The sequence below is a fragment of the Loxodonta africana genome, chromosome 12, assembly GCF_030014295.1.
Source record: "Loxodonta africana isolate mLoxAfr1 chromosome 12, mLoxAfr1.hap2, whole genome shotgun sequence".
In the NCBI taxonomy this organism is placed as follows: Eukaryota; Metazoa; Chordata; class Mammalia; order Proboscidea; family Elephantidae; genus Loxodonta; species Loxodonta africana.
In genome coordinates this window covers 86,129,618-86,157,511 of record NC_087353.1, presented here as the reverse complement: position 1 = coordinate 86,157,511, position 27,894 = coordinate 86,129,618, and the positions used below count along the sequence as shown (strand labels likewise).

The window sequence follows — 27,894 nt, the reverse complement described above, 5'->3', positions numbered from 1 at the left end:
CGCTGCCCCTCTCATACAGGCGCGGTCGGGGGTACGGGGTCTCCGATGGCCTTTAAGCCTAAGCGCAACCAGGATTTTGTAGTGGCCGGAAGCGGGGTCTCATATCCCGAAGCAGGGGCAGTGGCTGAAAGGGGGCACCACGTCAGGGCAGGAGGCCTGGCTACGCCGACTGTAGGCCAAGGGTTGGACATTTATTTATAACAATTACCAGCCTATACAACACATCTCTGTAGTGTAAGAGCTGTAGGTCCAAACAGGCCCTGGCATCTATCAGCAGCTCCACCTCACAGGCCCTTCTGGGTGCTGCCTTCCCAGCCCATGGAGTTTACGTGGGCAGGCAGCACAGGAAGCATCATGGGTACAGGTTCAATCACAGGGTGGCTGGGTGAAGCTCTTCTGCCTGGAATGACTGGAAGTTGGCCTAATGGCTGGTCTGTCCCTTCCCCTCCGGGGAAGTTCTGCCTCCACTCCAGATAAGGCCACCAGGATGAAAGCAGGGTCAGAGCTGGGGACCCAGTGGAGCTTCAGGGTACATGAGGTGGGGTAAGGGGGCTTGGGAGAGAAGTGGAAATTGGGGAGGGGCCTGTTTAGCTACAAATTGATGCTCTTGGTTGGCTGAACACCTCAAGATTGGCATGGGGGTGACTGCAGCAATCCCCGAGAAGAGTATGGTGACACCCAAGGTGGTGCCCCTTGCTCTAGCTCTTGTGGTAAGAGCTAAAGAGGCACAAGAAGCACCACAGGAGGGAAGCCCTGCCCAAGCCTGGGGGGTGGTGGGTGAAGAAATTTCAGGACTCAGTCTCACAAAAAGGGGCTAGGGGCCTAGCTCACTCCTCACTTGTGGGTGTGCAGCCAGGTGGTGAGCCTCTAGTGAGAGGTCACAGCCTGGGGAATTTCCTCCTTAAAACTAGGATGGGCCTGTAGAAACGGAGGAAGGTTAGGGCAGCCTCCCGGGAGCTCAGTTCAGAGCTCAGGACCCTCAGGCCTCTCATGGCCGACTTTCCTGAAAGGCAGGTGCCACCTAGGCTGCCCCTTTGATCTTCGGGAAAACACAGAGCTAAGCTTAGCTGATCCCACTAGCATGCACTGGCGCCCCCAAACCAACCAGGTAGGCAGGAACCGGGCCCATAGGGTCTGGAATGCAGGGTAGGGGCCAGTAGACCTGGGATGGGGAGGGGCTGGGGGCACAGCCCCCAGGGCTCGTGGGTGCTCCAAAGTCCCCTGAGTTATGGGTTCAGCTGATGTAGACACGGTGGAAGTCGTGGGCACCAAAGGCTGCGTTGCACTTGGGGCACTTCCTCTGGCGTGCCTCATAGCGGCCCCGCACGCACTCGAAGCAGAAAACGTGGAAGCACTTGGTAAGCACTGCATCCTTCTTGCGGGTGTTACAGCAGGGACAGGTCAACCGCGCCTGGGCCGGGCAAAGGCATGAGCTTGGGAACAACCCTGATGGTGCCCAGACCCTAAGGTGGTCCAGGCTGAGCCCGCCACACATTAGACTGCATCTAACCCTCCCCATAACCCTGAGAGGTGGGGGTGGGCAGTGGGGTGAGCACTGTACAAATGAGGAAACTGAGCCTCAGAGGCCAGGGTCTCAAAACTAGAAAGTGGCAGGGTCTAGATCCCAACCAGGGCAGAGCTAGCTGTCATGTGTGCCCTCTCAAAGCCAAGGGCACATGGGCCTTGCCTAGCTCTTCTACCTCTCTGTCCTTCTCTGGCGAAACTCCAATCCTGTTGACCTCTTCATCTGCACCTGCTAAGCCACATCCAGGCATGACAGTACCACTAGAAATCTGCTGTCTCCACTGTCAGCTAGACGCCCAGTGCTGCCCAGAGATCCTGCTGTGGGTCCCTGGACTCACTCCTCTCCTGTCCCAAAATCTCCTATCTGCCAACAGGAGCTCTCGCCTCTCAACTGCGGACAGGAATTCTACACTCGGCATTCCGCAACATACCTCCTCTACCCTGCTTCAAATCCCACCCCAGGCCGCCACCTCAGCAACCTCCCCAGCATCACTTCTGCCCTCTCGCTCAGGACCCTACTACCTACTAGCGTTTAACAGCCTCCAAAATCTTTCTCGTCTTGAGAAACCCTTTCCTTCCACTCCACGGCTGCCTCTGCCCCTTTAAGACCAAAGTACTTCAAAGGGTTGTCTATCAATCTTACCCCCTTCTCCTCACTCCAGTCAGTAAGAAGGCAGAAACAATCTGACCTCTACCCCAAAACCACTCCTGCCAAGACTGCCAAAGCCAAGGAGGCATCTCCCATTGCTCAGTTCCTTTACCTCCTTGGCAGCTGACTCAGCTTTACACCCTTCCCTTTAAACTCTTACCCTCTCCACTCCCTCTATATCACTCTCCTTCTTCCCAATCTACAGCCTCCTCTTCCTCTGCCCATCACTTAAGTTTTGAGGCTGCTACAGCTCCCATCTTCTTCTCAACACATCCTTAAACATCATCTACCAAAACCTGCTCCTCGCCATCTTCCTAATCCCAGTAAATGGCACTGTCATCCACCCAGCCACTCAAACCAGCCACCCAGGAGTCTTCCTTAACACCTCCTCCCCCTTCCTCACTCCATGCACCTGATCCATCCCCAAGTCTAGGCAGTTTTACCTGCTAAACAGCTCCTGAACCCATCTACTTGTCTCTAACACCAGTATCATTTTTGCCTCAACAACTGCAATAGCTAACAGATTTCTCTGCCTCTAGTCTTAACCCCTCCAACCCAAATCCAACAGCAAACCTGACCATGTCAGTCTCTTGTTTAAAACCCTGATGGCTCCACGCTGCCTAGAGAATAAGGCAGGCATCTCAGCCTGGCTTACCACACTCCTCAGGGTCTGACCCTGCCCAGCCTTTCCAGGCTTCTTCCTTACGACAAAACCTACATTCTCTCCTTCAACGATGATGTCCAGCTCTCTGTTCTCTCCACTTGGGCCCTCACATCTGCCTTTCCCTTTGCCTGGAACCCTCTTACCTCATTCCTCACAGCCAACCCTGACTCATCCTTCAGGTTAGCTTCTGGTGACACTCCTTCCAGGAAGCCTGCTGACACCCCAGGGCTGGTTTAAGGGCTTCTCCTGAGTTCCCACAGCCTTTCTCTGCCTCTGCCAGTATATCACTCATCACTTGAATGGAAGAATTATGTGGTTGCCACCACCATCTAAAAACACACTTACCTAGCACTGTACCTGGCACTAGTAGCTGTACAATCAACGCCTCATCGGTTGTCATTAACTCCACAACCTATGTTCTGCCCCAAACCTTTCTACTATCCTACTTTATCTCTATTGTTGTGTGTCACAGGGTCCACTTCAACTCATACCCACCCTACAGCACAGAGTAGAACTGCCCCGTAGGGTTTCCTAGGCTGTAATCTTTACTAGAGCAGGTTGCCAGGTTTTTGTTCCCACAGAGCTGCTCGTGGCTTTGAACCACTGACCATTATGCTACCAAGGCTCCTTCACCTTATCTCTAGGGTTCCCAAATTACCACTAGAGTTCTCACCAACCCCTCATCTCAGATTCCTGGGTTGATGGGACACAGCTCAGCCCCACAGCCCCACCTTGTACTCCTTGATCTCCTCCTGGAGGATTTCATCAGCATCTGCATAAACCTCCACCTTCCTCTGCTTCTCCAACTTGCGCCGCAGCCGTGAGATGTCCTCCTGGGTAGGAGAGAGGCTAAGTTGAGCGCAAAGGCCCTCACCCTGAACTGCCTGATCCCAGACCACCTCCATGAGCCCTCCATCCCACACACACCTGAGCCCTCTTGAGGTTGAAGCTCTCTTTCTCACGAGCAGCCCGGCTCTCCGCCAAGCAGGGCTGGATCTCTCGTAGCCGTGTCTGCACGTGCTCCAGCTGCACCTTTAGGTCCTCAGCCAGCTGGGCTGCTTCCACAGCCTGAGACAGGTGGGACAGGGAGGAGTGGAACTATTTGCCTGTGCCTGGAGAGTCAAGCCATAGTCCACCTATGTCTGCACAAAACTTTCCAGGGGTTCTTGCTCTTGGGGTCAAATCAGGTTCAGTATCTGCACCAGAGCTGGTCTTGCCTCCTGACCCCTCAGCCCTTACCTCCTTAGACTTTCCCTCTCATGCCTGATATTTTCAGTTCCTCAGCTGATGCTCTTGTTTTTGAGCCTTCACAGAGCTCTTCTTTTTGTTTCCCTCAACTACCCCAATATACAGACTTCTCCCCTGCAGGTCCCTCAGATCTCAGGTCAAATATCATCTCCTGAGAGAGACTTCCCTATTTTTCTTTCACAGCACCCTACTTCCCTTCTTAAGACTTACTGTGATCTGTAATAGCATTTTATCTGTGGAATTACTGGCTTGATATCTGTCTCTCAAGACTGGAAGTTCCACAAAGGCAGGGCCCCTCTTGTTCCCACTGCCTCCCCAGCACTCGGCACAGGACCTGGTACACAGCAGAAATGTGAAAATACTGCTTGAATGGATTGACTGGATGCGAAAAAAGCCCAGCAGGGGAAACACTATGAAAATCAATGTTAATCTTAAGCCTTCACCGTGAGCTAGGCGTTTCTTCTATTTACTTCCTTTAACGCAGCTGCGTGACAGAGACCACCACCCCCATTTTACAGCTAACCAATGCAGTGGTTAGAATGAGTCCTGGAACCAAAAACGGTGGGTTCCTCTCTTTCTTGAGCAAGTCAACTATCTCCCTGGTCTTCAGTTTCCTCACTATTTATAAAGTGAAGATAATAATATGAAAACTACCTCTGCAGGATTATTTTGAGATTGAAATGTGACCAAGCACGGGGCCTGGCACAGAGTATGTGTTAGACACACGTGAGCTGTTAACCAGCTCAGAGCTCCACCCTCAGGCCATTCCCTTCCGAGGTGTTCTGAATGGAATCAGAAAAGTGGGGACATGAGCCAGCATCCTAGGTGGCTGGTCCCCTGGGGCCCAGCCTCACCTTCCTTTTATTGAGCTCCAGGGCCTGACTACGTAGTGTCAGCTCCTTCTCCACACCCCCCAGGCTGCCCTGCAAGGCCCGCTCCTTTTCCTCTAGCTTCTGCACGGTCAGGAGCTGGGCATCCACCTGAGGACACAGGTAAGGGCTCAGTGTTAAGGAGCTCCTGCCTCTCCAGCTCCACCCCACAAGCCCAGGGCAGCCTTACCTGGGACTTGAGGCCAAGAACCTGCTCACCCAGCTCATCCTTCTCCTCCCGCAGGAGCTTGTGAATCTGGTTGGCCTTGATCCGCTCAGACATCAGCTTAAAGTTGGCATCGTCCTTTTCCCGTAGCTGCTGTAGCAGCCGCCCGTTCTGCTCCTGCATGTCTTCAAAAGCCTGACCTGTCACATCCATCTCTGACAGCAGCGCCTCCTCTTCCTGCAGCAAGTAGACAGGGACAAGATGGAGTGTGGTGGAGAGAATGGCCATGGGGAACCACAGGAATACATGGCTGAGCCAAGAACTAGAGGCCATCCAGGTGCCACAATGCTAAACGTGCCCAACAGAGGGCGTTAGGGGAATCCCAGGGTTCAGAAGCAAGTGGACCACAAAGGGAGCCACACCTGCTTTGTGGCACCCAACTTGCGCTGCAGGTGCTCTATCTGCTCCTCTGCCTGCCGAATGCGCCGCAGGGCATCCTCATCCGCAATCTTCTTGCTCTCCCTCCGATCCCTCTCCTCTAATTCCCGGATGCGGCTCCGTAGCTCATCCACCTACAGCCACCAGGAAGATGGAGCACTCTTGTCACTGCATCTCGTTGACCTGGAGCTCTCATCTGTTCGGTATGCCCCAAAGCATTACAGGACCTCTGGAGCAGCCTTTCTGCACGCCCCAGGTCCTACCTGTCCTCACCTCTGCCTTGGCCTTGCGTTCTGCTGCCATGAGCTGCACCTTATCCCGCTGCTCCTTGGGTGCTGACTTGTACATATCCAGCAGCAGCTTCATCTCCTTCTGGCTCTCCTGGGCCTTCCTAGCGGGGGTACAAGAGGAAGGCTTAGTGAGAAGGGCTGGAGACTACTTGGCAGGTGTTATAAAGACAGGAGACAAGAACAGGGCCTCACTTGAGCTCTGCTCGGAGACCCTTGAGGAGCTCTGACTCCTTCCTCTTGGCTTCTTCTACTTTGGCCTTCTCGCGGTCAACCCTTGAGAGAGCTGAGGCTGCAGATGGGGGTCCAAGGCCAGGCCCTTCCCGTTCTCGAAGCTCCCGCTTGGGCCTGCTCTCAAGTTCTCGGCCCCGTGAGGAGGGGCCCTGGGCCCCAGGGGTTAGGGCCTGGGCATCCTCCTCAGAGGAGACCAGTTCCTCCTTCCTCACTGATGAGGCAGTTATGGTGGCGCCAGGCACTGAAGTCATCTCTTTCCTGCTGTCAGGGGCACCACCAGGGCCTGGCCCACCCTCTTCTTTTCCTGGGGCTGGGGCACTGAGGCTGGAGTCCTCTGGATGGCCCAAGTTAGGGATGGAGTGGGTAGAGCCGCTGGCCTGGGCCCGAAGCTGAGAAGATAGACAGGAAACAGGGTGAGGTGAGACATGCACACTGGGGTCCAGGAAAGGGTTTTCCCAGGCAGCGCCCCTGCTCACCTTGCCAATCTCAGCCTGTACCTCCCGCAGCTTCCGCTTATAGCGCTGGGCGTCCCCCTTCAGCTGGTGGTTGTGGTTTTGGAGGCTGCTGATCAGGTGGCGCATCTCTCGGTTGATGGGCCCTGGGGGAGGGGCGTCAGGAAGTTAAGGGGTTGGGCTGGTCCCTGGGTCAGGGGTTTGCCCCCTCAGTGGGGAAGAGGCTGAGCCAGAGCCATCACTCCCACTGTGCAGCCGAGGAAAACTGAGACCTTCTATTACTATGAGCTCATCAAACTAATTCCTAAAAGGAACTTGACACTCCCTCTTCGTGTTATTTCTGCTAATGTAGATTTTTAAAAATACCTCCGGGTTTCCTTCAATGGGACAAATAAGTGTAAATACACACAAAAAAGTTAATCAACTTCCTTTAGGTTTTTAAACAAATACTACTTCAATTACTTTCCCAGGCCTTGCCACCCAAAACCTCAACCTTTCTCCCAATACTTTCTATCTTCTATTCCCTGCTTTATTTAGAAGTCCCTGGGTGGTGCGAATGGTTTGAGCACTCAACTACTTGCCAAACCCACCCATCTGGCAGTTCAAATCCACCCAGAGGCACCTCAGGAGACAGGCCTGGCAATCTGCTTCCAAAATGTCACAGCCTTTAAAACCCTATGGAGTGATTCTACTCTGCATACATGGGGTCGCCACAAGTAGGAACTGATTCAACCGCAACTAACAACTGCTTTGTTTTGCTTGATATATTTATCATTACCTAACACACGTGTTTTATCTTCTTCAGTGCCTGTCTTCTCCTACTAAAATACTACTCCTCAATGGCAAGAATTCTTTGTGTTTTGTTCACTGGCATAACCCCAAAGCTTAGGACAGAGTCTCGCTCATAGATAATGTTCAATAAATCGTTATAAAAAGAATAACTACGTGAAAAAAGAACTATAAAGCCAGAGAGCCACAGACAGGGCTGGCAGCTTGTTATGGCTACACCTGCTCCATCTGCCACCTCAGCTGACTGCCCCATGAGCCAGGGAGTGTGGTCTCTGATTTCCACAGGGAGCTGAGGCTCTAGGAGGGAAGAGGGCTTAACCTCTTGCACCTGGATAAGCAGGGCCAGCACTCCCAGGGCCCAGCACTCCCAGATAAGGCCCCACCTCCACGTTGTCCTCACCACATACCCGCCTGCTCGTTGGCTGCCAGGTTCTGTTCAAACTCGATGCGCAGCATCTCGTACTCCTTGCGTACCTGGGCCAGCGTGTCCTCCAGCTGGATAACCTCTGTGCGCAGCTTCTTCTGCAGCCCCAGCTCGTCGCTCTGCAGGTTGACCCACAAGGATCCACATGACCCCTTAGATTCCCCTGGCAAGCGCTTCCCTCCTCAGCCCCACTTCAGGCCTCGATGACTTAGGAAGAATCTATTCCTAAGGGACTCCTAACAGGCACACAGTGCCTCGAGCCCTAAGGATCTGGCCCCTACCTCCCAGTCCCCTTGTCCCAGGGCCACACCTCCATGTGCTCGATGTGTCTCAGGTGGGAGTTCTTGGTGGCCAGCAGCAGCCCCCGGGCCTCATCCAGCTGGGTCTTCACTTGGAGAGACTCATTATAGAGCAGAGAAAACTGGGCCTGCAGCATACGATATTCCCCCGTCTCTCGCACCACCTCTTCTGGAAGACTCCGTAGGGCTACCTGAGGCGGATATGACCGAAAGTGATTAGCAAGCACAATTCAGGAATCAGCCCCACCTTGCAGGCCCAGGCTGTCCCAGCCCCAACCACAGCCCACCTTGAGACGCTCATTGGTCCGCACAGCCCCCTGTAGTTCAGTCTGTAGTTTCTCCAGTTCTGCCATGCGGCTGTTGGCCAATTCCTGGTTTTCCTCCAACTCCGCATTCAGCATCTCAAACTATAAAGTGGGAGGGGCCGTGGGATGCAGGCTGCAGGCCTCCCTCACATCCCCACCATACACGCCATCCAAGCTCCCCTGTGCAGTACAGATGGAATCTGAAGCCCCCAAGAATGAAGCAGACTAAGCAATGCCCTAAAGGCTCCCATGTAAGTGGGAGAAAATGTAGTACTGTATGGTCACTCAAGGGAACCACGCTCCTAATTGATGGCTGTCCTGGAAAAACTGAGGAACCAGCTGAAGTAAAAGGAAATTGCAAGTTACCCTGATAGCACCGAGAAAACATGCAACGACCGAGACGTGAGAGTAAGGGCAGGACAAGGAATGAGATATTGATGAAATGCACCCCCTCCCCCTCAGTGAGGTCCTTCCGCAGCCACCCAGCTAAGAATGCCAATCGACTCCAACACACTTCCACTTCTTCTCTCTTTCCTCTACTTTGTTTCCCTTTGTGGCGTAACTGATATTTTTATCGTCTGTTCCCGCAACTAGAAACTAAGCTGTTTTGTTCTCCAGTACTCCTAGCACCCAGCATGGTGGCTGGCGCTTAGTGTTCAACAATTGTTTAGCGAGTAAATTAACACATGGCCTCAGGGATTTTGGCTGGACGTTTGTCCTTAACTCTGAAGGGAACATCAAGGGTGGGATTGAGAAAAGGTGATGGAAAGGGTTGGGAAGAATGACGGCCCCTCACCTTTTGCATGCTGAGTGTGATCTGGCCACCCTGGAAGCCCGAGGAGCTCCCAGACACATAGTATCCAGAGTTGAGCTGTGAAGAGAAGAGAGGCAGACAGATGGATACAAAACTAGGGACCTAAGTACCCAGCACTGGCTCCATCTGACCTAGCACCCCAGCTCCACCTGCTCCAAGGCTTCCGCCAGGTGCTTATTGAGCTTCTGCTCTCGCTTGCGCAACTTCTCTATGTCCCACTGCAGGTCCTCCACCGTTGTCTCCATCTCCAGCACCTTGGTCTCTGCCGAAGTCACTTTATCCTGGAGCTCGGAGTACTAGGAACAATGGAGGGAGCAGATGCTTGGACAAGGAACTTGGTTCCCTGAAGCTCCTCGGGTGCCCATCTAACACAAACCCTGCTCTGGTTCTAACCCACACCAAAAGCCCTTGACTCCACCTCCAATGAGATGCGGTGATGCTTCTCCTGCAGCTGGGTGGCCAAGTCCTGTAGTCGCCGGTTCTCACGGCCCAGCTCCCGAGTGCGTGCCTGAACCACCTCACTGGGGGGCTCATTGTCCCCTGGGAAGGCAGGGCATAGGTAAGAGTTAACTCCAGGGCAACAGAGCAAAGTTTTGCATTTTGGAGTCTGCTGTATGCCAAGTGTGATCCACCATCTTTTATTGCCAATTTCTCATGACAAAGCTAAGAGATTCTTATCCCCACCAGAAACGAGATAACCTGCTCAAAGAGAAGATCCATCTGCCCCGGATACCCAGGCTAGAGTGGCAGAATGAAGGCTGGCAGAAGCCCGTCAGCCTCTAAATCTTGAGTACTTGGTTCCATGCCTCGTGGATCACTAACTGCCAAAAAGGTTTGTGCAGTGCTCCAGAGAGGTCTCCAGCCAGAGGTGACCCCATCAATATCACAAACTCCTCCACCCATTTCTCCAGAGTTCAACTCCAAAAATCAAAGCTGGAGCCCCCCCTACACCCCAGTTCTTCCGCTAAGAACACAGCTGGTTTACTCCTGGGGAATTCTGGCTGCCTTTGGGCTCACAGCATTAGGGCAACTGGAGAGAGAGTGCCACAAAGGTATAGGTGGGGGTGGACAGCTCTGGGGTGGGGTACAGACAACTAACCTCGGCTGTATACTCGCTGACAGAGTTCTTCCACTTGGCGCTGCAATCGGTCTGAGGCCTCTACGACACGGGATACTGCGGCCTTGGAGAACTCCATACGGCCCTGCAGCTGCAGCTCCACCTCCTCATTGCTGCTGGCGCCCAGTGCCACCACAAAAGCCAAGGCTGGCTCACTCAGAGGGGGTCGCAGCTGCATTGGCAGAGGCTCTGAAAGGGATGGACAAACCCTCATGAGTATAACAGCAGCAGTTACGACCACCCTATACCAAGTCCCAGAATGAGTCTTTCGTACATCACAGCTCACTGAGTCAACACATCCACCACCTAGATACACTGTTACCCCTGTCTTGAAAGTGAAACAACTGAAGTTTTCAGGGAGCTAATTTCCTCAAGGCCCCAGAGTTCCCAAATCACTTTCTCAGGGAAGCCTCCTCTACTTTCCCCATCTAAATGAGGGCCACACAAACAAGCACGCACATGATTCTCTTTCAAAGATCCCTATGCTGTTCGACTATAGTTTAAGATCACCATCTACTTACGTTTTGACCTACTTAAAAGCAAATCTACCTCTCTGAACGTTAGCTCCTTTATTAGCAGGAATGATACTTTTTGCTTATCTTTGTCTCTTGCAAATCTACAGCAGTGCCAAAAACACAATCAACACTCAACACTTTAACTAAACCAGCGTCTAAACATGACTTGCAATATGAACCAAGTCAATCAGATTCCAAAGCCTATACTTTGCTACCCAAACCCGAACTCAATTGTGTTGGGGTGTGTGTGGGTGGATGGGTGGGGGGGCATGGATTAAGGGGTCTCATATCAAAACTCCCTCCTCTCCATAACCTTTCCGGACATTAACTAAGCTCCTCAGATCCTAGAGCTGTGGCCTACCCCTCGGCTCTGACGTCCCTGGCTCTGTCAGAGGGGTCCCATCATGTATCGGCCCCTCTTGGGTTCCAGGTGCCTCTGTCCCTGAAGACAGCTCCCCCTGGCTCTCATGACGACGAAGAAGGGCTTCCACAGTTTCATCCAGCTGAAGGGAGAAAGGACCAAAAATGTTATGGACCCCCAAGTGCTTCCCAGCGTAATACTCTTTCCTCGGAAAGGAGTCTGAGGATTGGTAGCTGGATAAAGGCGAGATCCAGGAAAAAAGAGGGGCAGCCACCTGGGCCCAATAGCGATTGACGATGAGGAGTGTGGCATCATCTGTGGCCTGCCGCTTCTCTAGCTTCTCAATTCTTTCTCGGAGTTCATCTTCACAAGCCTGCCGCTGCTCCAACCGCTCAGCTAGTTTCTTGTTCTTGAACTGCAGTACCTTCAGGTCCATCTCTTCCTACCAAGAGAAACAAAGAGGCCGAAGTGGGATCAGGCAGGGCCCAGACACCAAACAAAAAGTGAATCAAAGAACGAACAGTATCTCCAAACTAACTGCTAACAGGATTTAAAGAGGCTCATACGCCCAGAGAGATAGCGGCTTGATCTGTGAGACTCACGTTCTGCTTCTATCTCTGCCGTTTCTAACCCTTAAGTCTTTGACAACTCATACGTCCTCTAGGGACCTTGCCTGTAAAAGGACGGCAGACGTCGTGTTCTCGGCTCCCTTCAACAGTGTTCTGTAAAGTAGATTTGCTAAGCCTGGGGGAACTGGAAGTAAGACTCTGGGTGGTCTGGGCAGAGAACGGAGATGGGAGCCTGGCTAACTATGAGGGCTAGGACCTACGAACCGTGGAAGAGATGCCCCCAAGGCGAATAGGCTCTATGAGAGTGGTCGTGGTCTTCTCCTCGCGGCTCAGCTTCTTCTCCGGGGGCCCTGAGCCCCCATCTCCGGCGGCGCGTTTGTTGCCGGGCCCAGACATGGCCGCGGCGGCAAGGAGCAGGACGGGGCCCCACCGACGGGCGTCAGGCAGGCGGAGGCGGCACTTACTTCACCTGCAGAAGACAGAGAGCAGAAATGTGGAAGCGGCCGGTGCCCAGAGTCCCGACCTCCCCCATCCCCATGCCCGCGCACACACCTCCTGGATCCTGCCCCCGCCGGCCCCGGGGCCCTCACCGGCAGCAGCCTCAGCCTAACGCCGCCATCTTGGATTTCACCGGACGTCACCGGCCGCCTCAGCGCTCGGCGCATGCGCGGGAGGCAGGACCGGATGTGGCGAAAAGTATTTCCTGTATCTCTCGGTCTCACATGGTTCCGCCTTTTGCGTCCCGTTTGGTTTCTTCCTGAACGCCTCTTTCTCTCGGTGATTGGCCAGTAGACAGTTCCCATGGTAACTGACACCACACTCCCACCTCGCCCACTCAAGGACATAGCCTGCTCTCCTATTGGCAACTTTGGGCACAGAAGTGGGCACTTGCAACTTATTACGCATGCGCATCCCCTTGCCACGGATTGGTCAGTGCCCTTCACTTTCTACTGTCCCTCCTTCACAAGCCCCCTTAGCAACGGTCACTGTTGAGACGAGGGAAGACGCCTCCCGCGGATTGGCTGCACTGAGCCTCTCTGTGGCGCAGATTGGCTGAAGTGTCGCTACAGTGCCAGACCTTGGCAGTCGCTGCCCGAGAACCGGCTGTCCCAGACCGGAGGCGGGACAGAGGCTGAGCTGCTTCGCAGCACGGAAAAGCGACGGGATGATCCGCCAAAAGTCCAGCCAATGGCTGGGGCTGAGATTGCAGTCGGAGCTTGAACCACCCTCCGAACTGCAGCGGGAACCGGAGAAAGATTTCAGCTCAGTGCGTGAATCGGCCACGAGGATGGGAACGGGTGTGCGAACCGAGTCGGGAACAGTCGCCTCCATGGAAGTGGACGACGATCCTGGAGCCGGCTTGTTCCCGGTGAGAATGAAGCAGAGTGGTCTGCTCAGGGATATTTATAAGAGGGATCCTAGGCGGGGCGCCACTTGTCATTATGTTTAACGTAAAAGATGTTTCCCGAGCTGCCTTGGGAACAACCCCAGTTGTAAATATGCTTATATATAGCAATTAGGGCCTGCTGAAGCCCAGCCTCGCCTGCATTGCTTGTACGTGGTCCTTGATATAGAGACTCGCGAAGGACCACGGACAGCACAGCTCTGCCTTCCCCAATCCGCTTTCTCTCCGCAGCCGCCGCTGCCTAAGCCTCGGATCTGCATGTGGTGAGTGTGAAGAACCACGGGAAAAGGTTACGCTTCATCCTTGCATTATTCCTTTAGTGGCGTCTCCAACAGCCCTGTCAAGTAGCCAGGGTATCTCCATTTCGCAGAGGAGATAGAGGTGCAGTTACCCAAGGTGACTAGAAGCTAGCTTTTCTGCCTCCCCAGTCCACAGAGGGAGTGTGGGAAGGAAGGAGCCAAGGATTGAGGATGTAGTGGCCTATCAGAGCTGCTACTGTACAAATAAGGACACTGAGGCTCACAAGGGGGACTTGGCCAAGGTCATACAGCAAGGTAGTGGCCAAATAGAGACAAGACCTCGTTTACTAACCCTAGGTTTCATAAACGAAGAGGATCTTAAGAGCTCATTTAGGCCATCCCCTCATTTGGGGATGGAGAAACTGAGGTCCAGAGAGGGAAGTGACTTGCCTGAGGTTACAGAGCAAGTGAGTGAAAGGGCCAAGCCTCAAACTCAGGTCTAGTTTTCAGTCCAAACCTACAGCCATTATAACCCTTGCCACAAGACATTCCTAACAACCACCAACACCTCCTTTGTCCTATGACAGGAAGTACCTGGACATCCATTCTATGCACCGGCTGGAGAAGACCACCAATGCTGAGGAGATGAGGGAGTATGGGGCTGAGCAGGGAGGGGAAGAAGAGCTCTTGGGGAAGGCTGAGGGGGATGGGTTTGGCTGGCTCCAAAGCATGTGGTGAGTGTGAGGTGGTGAAGGGGGCTAGGCATTCCTCTGCACTCCCTCACTCACTCCTTCCTCTCCCCCTCCTAAGGGTGCTGGCTGAGCTGTTGGGGCTGAGCTGTCCTGAGGAGAACCCACGGGAGGCCATCACCTTGGACCTCTTCTCCCATGCACTCATCTTCTGCCGCCAGCAAGGGTTCTCACTGGAGCAGACATCAGCAGCTTGTGCCCTGCTCCAGGATCTCCACAAGGCCTGTGTTGGTGAGAGGGAGGAGGCTACTGGACAGTTTGAGTCCCAGGGAGAGGGAGAAGCTTGGCTGGCACAAGAGACGACAGGAAGTAGGAAGTGGGGGATTACCACCTGGAATCTCTGTCACTACCTAACAGAATTATCACACACAATTTAACCTTTGAAATCCTTTTCCCTCATCTATATAATGAGGATATAGCACTAACTTCGTGGGACTGTTCTGAAAAATAGTAAATGTAAATGCATGCACTGTGCTCAGTAAAATAACCCCTGCTTACTTTATTCCCTGACTTTTGTTTGGAATATTTAACAATATTTGAAGCTATTATATTCTTTGGTTTATTGTCCCTTCCACTAGAATATAAGCTTCATAAGGGCAGGACCTTGCCTGTTTGATGCAGTGCCTAGAACAGTATATAGTGGATACTCAGTATTTGTTGAATTAATGAAACAAGCCAGGACTTGAACCTAGATCTGTCTGCCACTAAATCTCATGCTCAGTATTAACGTTGAGTGAGTGAAATGAATTAATATCAGGGAGGGGACTCACCGTCCTATCTTGTTTTCCATCCCAGCAACCCCTTTGGGCAACGTCGAAGAATGTTACTGCTACTTCACCAGTGTACTTTTTTGCCATGGAGTCAGGGTCAGTTCCTTGGAATGGGACCCTCACCCTCCCCCAGACACAGTCCAGCCTCACCTCCTGCTCTGACAGTCATCACCCTCATCTTCTTCTAAAGACTGCAGTGGGTTCTCCCTGCTCCTAGATGCCAAGTCTTAGAGGAGAGACCAGGCCTGCAGGAGATGGTGGTGGGGGGAAGGGAGGCCTGAGGTGGGTCAGTCCTCTAATTCCTGATCATTCCCACAGCGGCCTCCCTTCAGCATCGACCTTTTTAATGAGGAACAGCTGCTGGCCCTATCAGACTATGTGATCAACACCTACTTCCGCCACTTCAAGCTCTACAAATACGTTTTCACACCACAGGTACTGGGCCATGGGCTACAAGAGGCCACCCCTCATCTCCTCTTTCCCTCAGTGCAGACAGCCTCCACTCAGCCTCCCTCCTCCCAGGTGCGGCTGGATCTGTCTTTGACTTACTTGGGGCTGCAGCCACCCAAGCTCTGGCCAGAGGGTAAGAGGAGTAAGGGAGAGGGCTGTGACTAGGGCTGGTACTGGGGCTGAAGCCTCTTCCTGCTGGCTTACAGAGAAAGAAGAAGGCGAAGAGGCAGAAGAGCAGGCAGTCACCCCGCAAGAGCAGGAACCGGAAACAGTGGCCCAGCCAGAGCAAGAGTCAAGTGAGGACCCGGAGGGATTAGGGTCCCCTGTGACTCCAGGCGGATGTAAAACAAATGGTTTTGACCGTATCAGGACTTCAGACCTTTTTTTTTTTTTTTTTTTTAAATCAAGTGCTTTTTCTCCAAAGGATTCCTTACGCAGAAGTCCAGTATGACAAACAGATATAAACACTGGGGTGTACTGGGCGGGGCAGGGGCTCCAGAGAAGATGGTTATAAAACTGGTGACAATAAGGGCTAGCACATATTTGGCAATTACTGTGTACCAGGCGGGCTCTGTTTTAAGCATTTTACATTTACTAACTCATTTAATCTTCAATCTACTCTTAATGGTGGGTGTCGTTATTATCCACATTCTACACAGAGGAAACTAAAGCATGGAGAGGTTAAATAACCTAAGGTCACACAACTACTAAACAGCAGTCAGCATGTGAACCCAGCAAGTGTGGTAAAGCAGCTCTGCCCATCTATCTCTCATAGACGGGCTGGCTGACATTTCCTGATGTATTGCCACCTGAGGAGCACCTTGGGAGTTGTTTGCCCTGCTAGGGGCAATTCCCGCAGCCCCACGCGCATCTCTCCTGACCGATCCCTCCTCCCCTGCCCCTGCAGGTCAAGTCTCCACCCTCCAAGCTTTCATCAAGACCCAGCTGAACAAGGAGCTGGGAAAGCTGCGACAGGTAGTGGAGGAGCAGCTCATGGCCAGCGAAGAAAGGCTCAACAGCAAGTTGGCCGCCTTGGAGCGGCCCTACCACCTGCCCCCGGGGAAAGGCAAGAACAAGACCAAGTGATCCCCAGCATTTTCCCCAATAAAGGCCTGAGCCAGCCCTACCCCCACATCCTGAGCACCTTCTGGGCCTCCCTGCCCAAATAACCAGATACGGGGCACCTGCTTTCCCTGGCACATAGCAGATTTTATTTCATGTGCAGTACAGGCAACAGTGGCGAGTCCAGGCATGGCATTCCAGGTGGCTCCCTTCCACCCCAGCTCTGATCTCCAAGCCCTGGCTGGCGGGGTAGGTGTACAGGGCTTGTCTTTATGATAGTAGCATGATCAGTGGTGGGCCAAGGGGCTTCAGGCTGGAGCCCAGAGGGGCTAGACTGATAAAAATCCTCCCCCTGGAGAGTCCTACTTTCTGGAATTCCTCAGGGCTGAGGTCTTAGCCCAGCACCAGCAGAGCCTCATCCTCAGGGATAACAGCTGAGTCCCCCTCCTCTTCAGGGCCTGTGATGGGAAAAGGCCCAGGGGGCCGGTGCTGGAAGAGGGCTGCCCGGTTCTGCTGCTCGCCCTTCTTCACCCAGTGGCCATACAGCCGGAAGGCGCAGTTGTCAATGAGGCGCCGCACTGGCCGCAGTGCATAAGGATCCCTCAATAGTGCGCTCTTAGTCAGGGGCCGTATGCGGTGGGTGCTTAAGGCCACTCGTCCAGCAGCCAGCACTGTCCACACTGCCACCTAGGAAAGGGGACAGTGTGAGCTCCAGCGGTGTATCCACCACAAAAGAATCACGGGGCAGAGGAAAAGGCCCAGGCCCTGACGCTCTCAGGCTTACCCGAAACCGCTGGCGGGGCGTGAGGTTCCAGGGTTGGCTGCCTTCACAGCGCTCGAAGAAAGGATGGTGTAGGGCCTGCTCAGCCGTCAGGCGCACCTCAGGGTCTACCTGCAGCAGCCTCGAGATCTAGGGGAAACCCCAGAGCTCGAGGAGCAGCTCTTGGGCCTCCCCTCTTGCCCTATCATGGCCCCAGCTCACCAGGTCTTTGACGGTGTTTGAACGGTCATCCCACTCAGGCGAACTGAACTGGTACCGGCCCTCCATGATCATGCGTAACATCAGGATCTGGCGCCGGTGCCAGAATGGTGGTGAGCCAGCCAGGAGTGTAAACAAGATCACCCCACAGGCCCAGCTGGGAAAGAGACCAGAGTCAGGCAGGACTGGGCATGTGGGTGCACTGGGGGCAAGTGTGTTGAAAGACAGTACACGTGGGCAGGCGGGGGAGACTAGAAACTCACAGGTCAACCTCCTTGCCATAGCCTGGGTGGGTTTCATCCATGGAGCATCTAAGGATCTCTGGTGCTAGATACCCTGGGGTCCCACACAGCTCTGGAGAGAGACAGCTGAGGTTGAGGAGATGCCACTGGCCCCCGCAGGGCCCTTAACACCAGATCTCTGCCGGGGCCTTCTCAACACTGCCCCAGCCACGAGCGTTCCCCATTCTGCTCCAGCTTGCCCTCTGCAGTCTCAGTACAGAACCTATCACTGCTGAACACCTCAAATACCTACCAAGGCTCCTGAGGCCTTCCTAGGATACCCTGATTTTTGCATTGGACTTCAAGGTCCTACCCAACTGTATCACTTGCTTCCTCCAACCCTTCAGCCAAGTCAACCTACAACCGCCCTTCCCCGCTCCTCAGCAACCACATTTTTATATACATATGAGGGGAAAAAAAAAAAGTCTTTTCATATTCTTTTCTGCCCAAACCTATTCCTCCTCCTATAATCTCCACTTCGGTTAGCTAAACCACCACTCAGTTCAACGGGAACAGTGGGAATATGGGAGTTCCAAAAGCACATACTGGTTAAGTCCCCTGTTTAAAACCCTTCCCTGGCTCTCCATCAATACATTAGGATCAAGTCTAGACTTCTACAGCAGAGTCCTTCACAACTTGTCCAAGCCTTTGTTTTTAGTTTCTTCTTCTGTTCGCAGGCACCAATTCCATCAGCCCTGCAATTTCCAAACTGTGTTACATGGCACACTTGCAGAAGATCTTAATAGGTTAGACTGGAGACAACTCCCTTGGGAAATGCACTCCTACACTAAGTATTTACTGAACACCTGTTTATGTACCACATTCTTGCCATGTACCACGCACCATACTAGGGACGGAAGGGAATCTGACAGATGGGTCCCTACAGAGCTCACTGTCTACCAGAAAGCAAACAAGAAATAACAATTAAGACATGTCATAGAGAAGATACGAGAACAAAATTCAGGGGACTTAGCTTGACCTGGAACTTGAAAGTGCCAAGGGAGAGGACAGAGCAGGCAGGAACAAAGATTATTCCAGAAGGGGGAAAGTATATGTGAAAGCCTAAAGGAAAAGCACAGCATCCACAAGATTTCTCTAAGTCCACAGATTAAGAGCATGGGCTCTGGAGTCAGACTGCCCATGTCTGAATCCCAGCCACATGGCCTTGGGCAAGTCACCTTACCTCTTCAAGCTCATCTATAAAATGGAGACACAAACACTATCTCATAGGGTTGTTGAGAGGATCTACAGAAATAAGCCATGTCAAGTCTTAGTGTGGTACCTAGCTCATAATAAGCACCCAGTAAATGCTAATGATTAGTAAGTTCAGTACAAAGCCACTGAAGTCATATTAAAGGTTCTGAGGAGTCCCACAGTTCAACTTTAAAGTTTCCCGTTTGCAGTAGAAATATTTCCATTATGACAAGCGTATTAACATCAGGTGAGCCTGAGTTCCAGGGCACCAGGTGGGAAATGCTGTCTGGCCATGTCAGGCTCTCACAACACTCTAGAAGCACATTATGGCCATCTCCCCTCCAGGCCTCTAAACACACTGCTGAGCCCTGGTAACCCAATTCTCTCTTTTTCTTCCCTGGACAAGCCCAGGCTCCCTCTGGGCCAGCTCTGGGGACCATTCCTCTGTCAGTGACCCAAGCTGAATCAGGTGCTCCTTATTCTTACCATCCCATTGCCATGGTCGTAGCCTGCTGTGTGCCACTGCTCACTGCTTCATTCCTCTGTCTCTACTCTCTCCAACTCACGAAGCCCACACTGAGTTATACACAAAGCTTTGCACCCAGGGACTACACGGCCAGTCTCACTGACTTCTCCCCATTTTTTGGTACCTGGGGCTCAGTACTCAGACCTAGCCAACTTCAGGCCTGGGGCACTAGGATCTCTCAACAGCCTTTCCCTCCCAAGTCTCTTAGGGCACCAGGTCTCCTCACCTCGCAGCCTCTCGCCAGGTTCCAAGTGGCAGGAAAATCCAAAATCTGAAAGTCGGATTTGCATGTTGTCATCCAAGAGAATATTCTCAGGCTTCAGGTCTCGGTGCACGATGTTGTTGGCATGGAGAAAGCTCACTGCTTCCAGCAGAGACCTCATGATGGACCTAGGGGAGGCACAATCTCCTCCTCTGTTTCTCCCCGCCCCACCCTACTCCCTGCTCACCCAAGGGCTGCAGGCTCAGCCATTACCTGGTTTCCTTTTCTGAGAGGGCCACCTTCTCTGTGAGATAGTCAAACAGCTCTCCCTTCCGCATCCTAAGGGATAGGAGGGACGTGGGAGGTACATGCACCCCACAGTGAGGGTTGAGAAGATAAGCCAGTGCCCACAGAAAATACCGTGGAAGAGGCCAGTAAGCAGATACCTCTGCAGGGAAACCAAAGGGCCTTAAGACAAAGCACTCCAAGAGAGAATTGGATGCCAGAGGCAGTTTGGCCCAGTGGCTTGGAGGCTGAAATATCTGCATTATGCCATCATGGGGCTATTTTAGCAAGAGTAAATGCCTTCTTGTGACCATAATTTACACGAGGTCCTTGTTAACAAAGAACACCAAACCAAAAAACCAAACCCATTGTCATGGAGTCATTTCTGACTCATAGCGACCCTATGGGACAGAGCAGAACTGCCCCACAGGGTTTCCAAGGAATGGTTGGTGGATTTGAACTGCCAACCTTCTGACTTAGTAGCTGTAGCCCTTAACCCCTGTGCCACCATAGCTCCGACTAAGTGCACCCAAAAAAGGCCTCTTAAAGTGAATCCATTTATGAATAATTTATAGGCCAAAAAATTTCACAGTTAATACTGGAATAAAGTTAAACAGGACTTTATTCTGAAATTTAGCTTATTTTATCCTAACCAAACCCACTGGCGTCAAGTCGATTCCGGCTTATAGTGACCCTATAGGACAGGGTAGAACTGCCCCATAGAGTTTCCAAGGAGCGCCTGGTGGATTCGAACTGCCAACCTTTTGGTTATCAGCCATAGCTCTTAACCTAAGTCTTTAAAAACTGAGGTTATAATTACAATGCTAGAACAATCCCTTAAATAAAAAACACATCAGACGTTGTTTTGGAGAGTGACATTGTTCCTAAAGTTACATGGTGGTGTAACAGACATAGCCTAATTCCTTTCTGACTTTTCCAGAGGGTCACTTCTGTAACTGTATTGAAGGCTTTGTCAATTTTTTCCAAAAGTCTCACTTAAATCTTTGCTATTCAAATCATTCTCTGTTGAAGTACCTTTGCAACTATAATATCTAACATTAAGATTCAGACTGACCAGATGAAGAACTGATGGCCAGAGACAGACACCAATATTCAATAAGGAGGGAGAGTCAAGTGGAAGGTCTATTTTATAAGTGGTCAGTTCACTGGTGGACACTCTTAAGACAACTTTTTCTTCCCTGCTAATCTTATAACCATGGAGGCCTGGGACAGTGTCTCCTTAGGTCATGAGGACCCTTTGAATTTGACTGGTCACTATTGATCTTGAACAACTTGCCTCCATCATGGTACCTAGGAAGAAAAGCTAGAGCCATGGGCTGGCAGGCAGTCCACAGTGAAGGACAAGGCCCTCGCTGGAGCAGAGGAAGGTGTGTGCAGGGTGCTCTCCAGCCCTTTGCACGGTAAGGCTGGGGCTGTGCATGGAGGTGGGGAGTGAACTCTCAGATCAGGGCAAGGAGATACTCACAGGTCAAACACCAGGAACATGAAGCTAGAAGACTCGTAGGAATCGATGAGAGTGACTGGGGAAAGAGGCAGAAAGGCAGAGAGACAGAGATGGACAGGAGCGGATATGTATTAAAGGGGCTTTTCCACCCTGAGATAGCAGTGGGCTGTTATTGGGAAGGAAGGAGAACCAAAGGAGGCAGTAGGGACCCAAAGGCTGGCCACTCTTTGAGGTGGAGCAGAGCCGGGAAGAAGGGAGCAGAGGCATGGAGGTGGTGATGGGGAAGTGGGCTGTGGGCAGGGCCAGCAGGCAGTGGGGCAGTCAGTTAACAGGAGCAGGGAATGCAGCCTCACTGATGTGGGGGTGGCCAGCGACCTGGCGCAGGATGTGCGTCTCTCGCCGCGTGGCTTCTCGCACCTCCTCCAGCTGTTCAGGACTTAGCCGCTCAGCTGTCACCTCTATGATCTTCACTGCAAACTCATTGCCAGTAGCTCGATGAACACAACGGCGGACCACTGAGCTCACTCCTCTGCCAAAGCCAGACAACAGCACAAGTCAGGGCCTCCTGCTTTCTCATTTTCACGCAGAATGGGGCCTCAGCGCCCTCACATTCACTGCACCAGGCTCCCAAGACTTATCCGGACAAGAGGCCATCCACCCAGGGGGCTCACTCTGGCCTGTAGCAGCTTCACAGTAGCCTCAGAAACCTGGAAGCCAGCAAGGTGCAACACAAAGCTCACAGGGAGAGCAGGCGGGGGACCTGGGCTCTACCCCAGGCTCTGCTACTCCTTCCTGGGTAAACCTGGGCAAGCCCTTCCTGCACTCAGCCCCCAAACCTGCCCCCTGCCCTGCACCCCACAAGGAGGAGGTAAGATGAAATGATCTAAGGCGCCCTCCAAATTTCACTCACTACCCTGATCACCTCATCCAAATTCTAAAGTTCTCCTACAGTACCTCATGTATGGGAGGCTCCAAAACAATACCAAGTGCCTGGAAGACCAAAGTTGAGAATCAGGGGACCTTAGTTTAGGCCCCAGCTATGCCACTTAATAAACTGAAAGTGACCCACTGACACAAGGGCTCTAGGTTTCAGCTTCACCAGCTCTGGAATGCAGCCGACAGTATCTTGAAGGGATACTGAAAGAAGCTATGAGGTAGAGAGATGGGAAATCCCCTTTGGCATGGTAAAGAGAAAGTGTTAGACAGGGATTCTCTTGCTCTGACTGTCACCAACTCTATACGGCCTCAGGCTAAGGCTCAAATCCCTCCAGGATCTGGCCTCAAATCACCTTTCTGATGTTGGTTCCCTCTGTTGCATTCATATACCTTTATCGCTGCACCCTCGTGGGTCTCCTTGCCCTTTCAAAACTCCCTTTGCTTGGAGTGCCTGTCACCCGTATCTCTATTAAATCAAGGATGCAAATGACTCGTTATCAGGCCAAATATAGCTTATAGAAGTGTTTGAATTTGGCCAGCACAATGTTCCTTATAAATTTGAATTCATACATCTTCTGCAGTGTAAGAACTCTCTAGCTGCCACTACACTCGCTGTTTCCCACTGTCTTACTCTCAGCTTCCTTCCCGTCCAATCACTAAGGGTATCTGAGTTTGAGGACACTGGTCTTGTTACTCACCCTTTAATGAATCTCTTTGGGAATCTGACAAAAGCTGGAGACCTCTACCATGTACAATTTCAGGGGTTCAAAATCTCCCTAAAGCCATCCAGCTAAGAATCCCCGATTTAAGGCCCAAACTAAATACTATATAATTTTCATCCCATTTGTGTCTTCTGTAGCCAGAAGAGACCACCCCCTTCTCTGAGATTTACCTTTCTCTCAAGTAATTAAGTCTTTCTACTATGTATCATGACTTATCTACCCACAGTGTGGGAAGGCCAAGACTCCAACCTAGGTCTCCAGACCCAAATTCAAATTCTTTCTGCTGATACACCTTGTTCTCTGTCCGTCCCTTAAACGTCAAATTCCCCAGGGTCTCATCCTTGGCCCTTTTCTCAGGCCCTCACTTTCCCTCTGTAATCCTGCCCACCTCTATAACTTCAACCTTTATCCCCAGATTTCCCCCCTAAGTGTCAGGTCTACATGTTTTACTGGGTTCTAGAGACATCTCACATTTGTCATGGCCCCTGAATACCTCATCTTCCTCTGAAACCAGCTCCTCTTTCCATATTCCTAATCTCAATGAATGGCACTGCCATTCAATCAGACTCCCAAGTTAGAAACTGTGATGGTTAATGTTATGTGCCAACTTAGCTAGGCTATGATTCTCAGTGGTTTGGCAGACACTATGTATAGTTAGTTCCTAACTTATGATGTATTCTAGTTACGACGAACCCCGCTTATGACTATCTGGGGTTTTTTTGGTACATCTTATCACAGGTAAACCAAAAACCAAACCAGCTGCCATCGAGTCGATTCCAACTCATAGCAACGCTGTAGCAACCCTATAGGACACAGTAGAACTGCCTCGTAGAGTTTCCAAAGAGTGTCTGGTGGATTCAAACTGCCAACCTTTTGGTTAGCAGCTGCAGCACTTAACCACTATGTCACCAGGGTTTCCTTATCATTGGTAATATGTAGTATATACTAAGTTGTAGCGCATAATTTGCTGATGTTATCATTCTCAGATGTTCCCTCACAGATGTTTACATGTAATATTTCCAACTCACAAAGACAAATAAAGATCAAATTATTAAAGATACTGACAATAAAAGCAATATAATGAAAACTAACTAAATAAATAAGGTTATTCAACTTACTTTGGAACAGAACCCTCCTAAATCAGGGACTACCTGTAACCGCCTTCTATTTTGTGATCTGAAGTGAGCAGCCAATCAGTAGACAGGGGAGTTTCCTTGGGGGTGTGGCCTGCCTCCAGTATACAAAGGGAGGTTCTGGCAAAACTCTTTTCTCCATCTTGCACTCTTCTCATTGCCTAACTTCTGGTTCTTGGAATGTAAGCATGCAGAAGTCTCTGGCCTGCTGCCTGACCTGCACGTTTTGGATTTGCCAACCTGGCAACCCCATAAGTCACCAGAGGCCTCCAGCTGCCGCATCCCTGGCCGATTTTGGGTCCATAAGCCCCTGCAACCACTTCAGTCAGTCACTTGACCTACAGATTTGGGACTTGCCAGCTCCACAACTGCATGAGCCATTTCCTTGGATTTCTCTCTCTCTCTAGGTATATATGTTTCACTTGTTTTGCTCCTCTAGAAAACCCAGGTTAAGACAGAGACTTTGACATCATTCTTGGCTTCTCCCTCTTCTTCACAATCCACCCATCCAGCTGGTCCAGTCCACTCTGCAACTCTCTCAAATCTGTTTCCTAGTGCTCCACTCCTACTGCCACTGCCTTGACTCAGGCCCTTCTCTCTCTCATCTGGGTAACAGCCTCACTGATACCTCCGCTGCCCATCTCAGCTCCTGCAACCATCTTTCAACCTGCTTCTAGAATTTGCTTCCGAAAACATAGCCCAAGTCATGTCACCTGCTGCTTAAAAACCTCCCAGCTTAAATTTTCTACCAAGTTCTAAGTGTTTCCTCATTCCTCAGCAGGACCACTAGAACAACTGTCTTTTTCATGACACTTAATATTTCCAAACTTATAGTTAACCTATGGTAGACTCAAAATTCTTGTTTTCTTTCCATGCCTCCCTATTACCTGCAAGATATAAATCCCACTTCCTTCACCTCTCATTTAAGGCTTCACCAAATGCTCTCAGTCTTTTTTCCTAATCTTTGGCTACAACCCTGCTATCCAATCTTTGTTGCAATGACTTAGAACGAGTCACCAATTTCTAGTCAGAATTTGCCAAGCTCTTGGAATGTCTCATACCTTTACATGTGAAAAAAACTGGTATTCTGAGCAAGTGAGTGATAATATACAGAAAAAAACAAGAAGGCAAGGCTACCACAGTAATCTTGGAATGAGGCGATAAGGACCCTACCCTTCTGAACTGCCTTCTCCAAAACCGGTCTTTCTCTTCCCCTTAGCAGTAGAGTCTCTGGTCCTTCCCAGTCTCAGTGCTTCCTCCCTTACCTGGCCCTAAAACCTTACAGCACCCCAGGGTTTCAGCCTGGGCCTTCTTCTCTTTTCCCAAAACTCTCTTTCCCCTGGTGACCTCTATCCAGTCCCAGGGACTTTAAATACCAACAATATCCAAATGACTCCTGCTATATTGTCTTAAGCCTTGAGTTCTCTATTTCTCTCCAGAATTCCTGATTCCAACTGCCTTAATGATATCTCCACATGGTATCTAAAAGGAGTGTGGCCAACTCTAATCATCATGCCCCTGTCTTCTTTCCTGGTGTCAGCAGTATTCAACAGAGCAGCCCATGTCAACCTTCCAGAAGCATATTTTTCTAGTAGTTTTCCTTCTGATTTGCAAATGGCATCTCCTCAGTTTCCCTTGATGGCTCTTTCATCTTTAACAGATCGCTAAATGGTGCCAGGTCATTCTCGCACATAAGCTAGAATAATCTTTTTAAAATGTAATAACAACCCACATGTACTGAGCCCTTACTACGTGCCAGGAACTATTAAGTTTGTCATATTAACTCATTCCATCCTCATAGCAACCTACAAGGTAGGTTCTATTTTTATTCTCATTTTACAATGGAGAAATTAAGGCACAGGAAGGTTAAATTCTCACAGAATAAATCAGATAACGTCACTACCATCCAATTTCGCTAAAGTAGAATTTAAATTTCTTACCATAACCTAAGGCCCTACATAATCTAACCCACATTCACCTCTCCGAGTCCATTTCCTCTGCCCTTTCTCACTCATACTACATTCTAATCGCTCTCCTTTCCTGCTTCGGAGCCTACGCCCTTGCTGTTCCTTTGGCCTGGAAAAATTTCTGCCCGAACTCATCACTGGCTCATTCTCATCCTTCAGGTCTCAGCTCAAAACTCACTCCTCAGAGAAGCCTTCCCAGGCTTCCCTATCTACAGGGATCTCCATTAATTACTCTCATTCCATCATCCTATTTATTTCATCCCTAGCACTTCCATTAATTTTTTTTTTCATGTTTACTGTCTGTCTCCACCACTAGACAGGAAGCAAGGATGGCAAGACATACTTTGGACATGTTCTTCAGTCCCTGGAGAAGGATTATCATGCTTGGTACAGTAGAGGGCCAGCAAAAAAGAGAGCAACCCTTGATGAGATGGAATGACACAGTGGCTGCAACAATGAGCTCAAGCATAACAACTGGGAGGATGGCACAGGACAGGGCAGTGTTTCGTTCTGTTATACATAGGGTCACTATGAGCCGGAAGCGACTCAACGGCACCTAACAACAAAACAACCACTAGATTGTAAACCCCACAAGGATAGCAACCTGGTGGCTCTTATATCCTTAGTGCCTAGCACAGTGCACCCAGACATAGCATGTGCTTAGGAAACCTTTCATGAATAAACATATCTGCCACTGCCTCTATAGGTGAGAACTTCTTTCTGCTCTTTGTATGCTGAACTCCTACTCGTCTTTCAAGACCCAGTCCAAATATCACGCCTCCTGGAAGCTGTACCTTGGCATTAATCCCCTGGTTCTCTGGGACCCCAAAGCACTGCACAGATCTCTAACATCGACAAATATCTTTTGTCTGCTCATGTCTCTTTCAGCCACTTCACCTGGAGTACCTCCAAGGCATAGACAACATCTTCTCCACCCCCATTGCCCACACCGACTCCATGTTTAGCTTTGCGTCTGCCACGTTTGTGGGAAATGAATGAATTTGTGAAAAAATAGGGGATGACTCAGAATAAGAATCTAGTCACCAAATGGTCCCCACTGACCCTGACCCTTTCCATTTAGAACCATCTAGCCCCTAGAAAGAAGTGTGTATTCTGGCTAAGACTCGACCTCTCTGGATGTCGGTTTTTCCCGGCCGCGGCCTTACCTGCCAATGACGTCCTTAGGATCGTACTTCTGGTAAAACTCCTTGGCAGCGGCCCAGTCCGGTAGCTCGTCCTCCGGCCCCACGTCCAACGTCATTCTGAAGGAGGTGGGGGCCTGCACGGAGGAAACCGAGGGCAGTGAGGGCAGGGAGGCCCACAAGCTCTGAGAGGACGCACATCGCGGCTCCCGGAGGCGTAGCCCTGGTGGCTGGGGAGCCAGGGTCCTGGGGGGTGGGGACGGGGTGGGGGAAGGATCGGGATGGGGAAGACCCCTCCGAAGGGTCTTGGGGGAGGAGGGTAACAGGGGAAGGGAAAGGGGCGAGAGAGGGGAAGGAAAAAGGTGTCGAGGAAGAAGGGGAAGGGGCACCAGGGCGGGCGGCTGTTGCCGCGCAGGCGCACTTTGTCAAGCGCCGGGATGGGGCGGGGGGTCTCAGGCAGGCTCACCTGTCGGGGCGTGGAGAGAGTTCGCGGTCGCCGCGAGACCGCTGAGTCGCCGGGTTCGCCTCCAGTCCCTTACCTTATCCCTCTGGAGCCGCCTGCAACGACCCCAGGCCCCGCCCCTATCCTGTCCGCCAATGGCCAAGCCGGCCGAAGACTGAGGTTCAGAAACCCTTCTGATTGGAAACTGGTAGCCCAATAGG

At 51.4% G+C, this 27,894-nt stretch overlaps 3 protein-coding genes across 9 annotated transcripts; 1 reads left to right on the top strand and 2 right to left on the bottom strand.

Annotated features, from left to right (window-relative positions):
- Positions 1-170: 170 nt before the first annotated feature.
- On the bottom strand, positions 171-12,380 carry RNF40 (ring finger protein 40). 3 transcript variants are annotated; one of them, XM_064294839.1, is made up of 21 exons: positions 12,277-12,380; positions 11,989-12,193; positions 11,430-11,597; positions 11,156-11,297; positions 10,262-10,468; positions 9,581-9,702; positions 9,312-9,458; positions 9,145-9,219; positions 8,331-8,450; positions 8,055-8,234; positions 7,728-7,863; positions 6,556-6,677; positions 6,041-6,468; positions 5,832-5,949; positions 5,543-5,692; positions 5,145-5,357; positions 4,940-5,065; positions 3,765-3,905; positions 3,569-3,670; positions 2,981-3,110; positions 1,320-1,411 (listed from the first exon to the last, which is right to left on the bottom strand). In XM_064294839.1, the coding sequence occupies exons 2-20, from the start codon at positions 12,118-12,120 to the stop codon at positions 3,018-3,020; spliced, it is 2,922 nt and encodes a 973-aa protein (XP_064150909.1). In that variant the 5' UTR covers positions 12,121-12,193; positions 12,277-12,380; the 3' UTR covers positions 1,320-1,411; positions 2,981-3,017. The 3 variants fall into 3 exon arrangements, with proteins under 3 accessions (XP_003418906.1, XP_064150908.1, XP_064150909.1); XM_003418858.4 differs by lacking the exon at positions 2,981-3,110 and having other exon boundaries at positions 171-1,411; positions 12,277-12,379; XM_064294838.1 differs by lacking the exon at positions 2,981-3,110 and having other exon boundaries at positions 171-1,411; positions 12,315-12,331.
- Positions 12,381-12,512: 132 nt separating this feature from the next.
- Positions 12,513-27,829, bottom strand: PHKG2 (phosphorylase kinase catalytic subunit gamma 2). 2 transcript variants are annotated; one of them, XM_064294893.1, is made up of 10 exons: positions 27,698-27,829; positions 27,256-27,368; positions 21,685-21,860; positions 21,353-21,407; positions 19,855-19,920; positions 19,606-19,769; positions 17,642-17,732; positions 17,382-17,535; positions 17,184-17,309; positions 12,513-17,086 (listed from the first exon to the last, which is right to left on the bottom strand). In XM_064294893.1, the coding sequence occupies exons 2-10, from the start codon at positions 27,348-27,350 to the stop codon at positions 16,793-16,795; spliced, it is 1,221 nt and encodes a 406-aa protein (XP_064150963.1). In that variant the 5' UTR covers positions 27,351-27,368; positions 27,698-27,829; the 3' UTR covers positions 12,513-16,792. The 2 variants fall into 2 exon arrangements, with proteins under 2 accessions (XP_064150963.1, XP_064150964.1); XM_064294894.1 differs by lacking the exons at positions 21,353-21,407; positions 21,685-21,860.
- On the top strand, positions 12,890-16,471 carry CFAP119 (cilia and flagella associated protein 119). Of its 4 annotated transcripts, none has more exons than XM_010598528.3 (9): positions 12,890-13,093; positions 13,361-13,392; positions 13,956-14,021; positions 14,179-14,348; positions 14,913-14,983; positions 15,206-15,322; positions 15,410-15,470; positions 15,544-15,633; positions 16,245-16,471. In XM_010598528.3, the coding sequence occupies exons 1-9, from the start codon at positions 12,890-12,892 to the stop codon at positions 16,421-16,423; spliced, it is 990 nt and encodes a 329-aa protein (XP_010596830.2). In that variant the 3' UTR covers positions 16,424-16,471. The 4 variants fall into 4 exon arrangements, with proteins under 4 accessions (XP_010596830.2, XP_023414724.2, XP_023414725.2 ...); XM_023558956.2 differs by having other exon boundaries at positions 13,238-13,392; XM_023558957.2 differs by lacking the exon at positions 15,206-15,322 and having other exon boundaries at positions 13,238-13,392; positions 15,323-15,470.
- Positions 27,830-27,894: the final 65 nt, after the last annotated feature.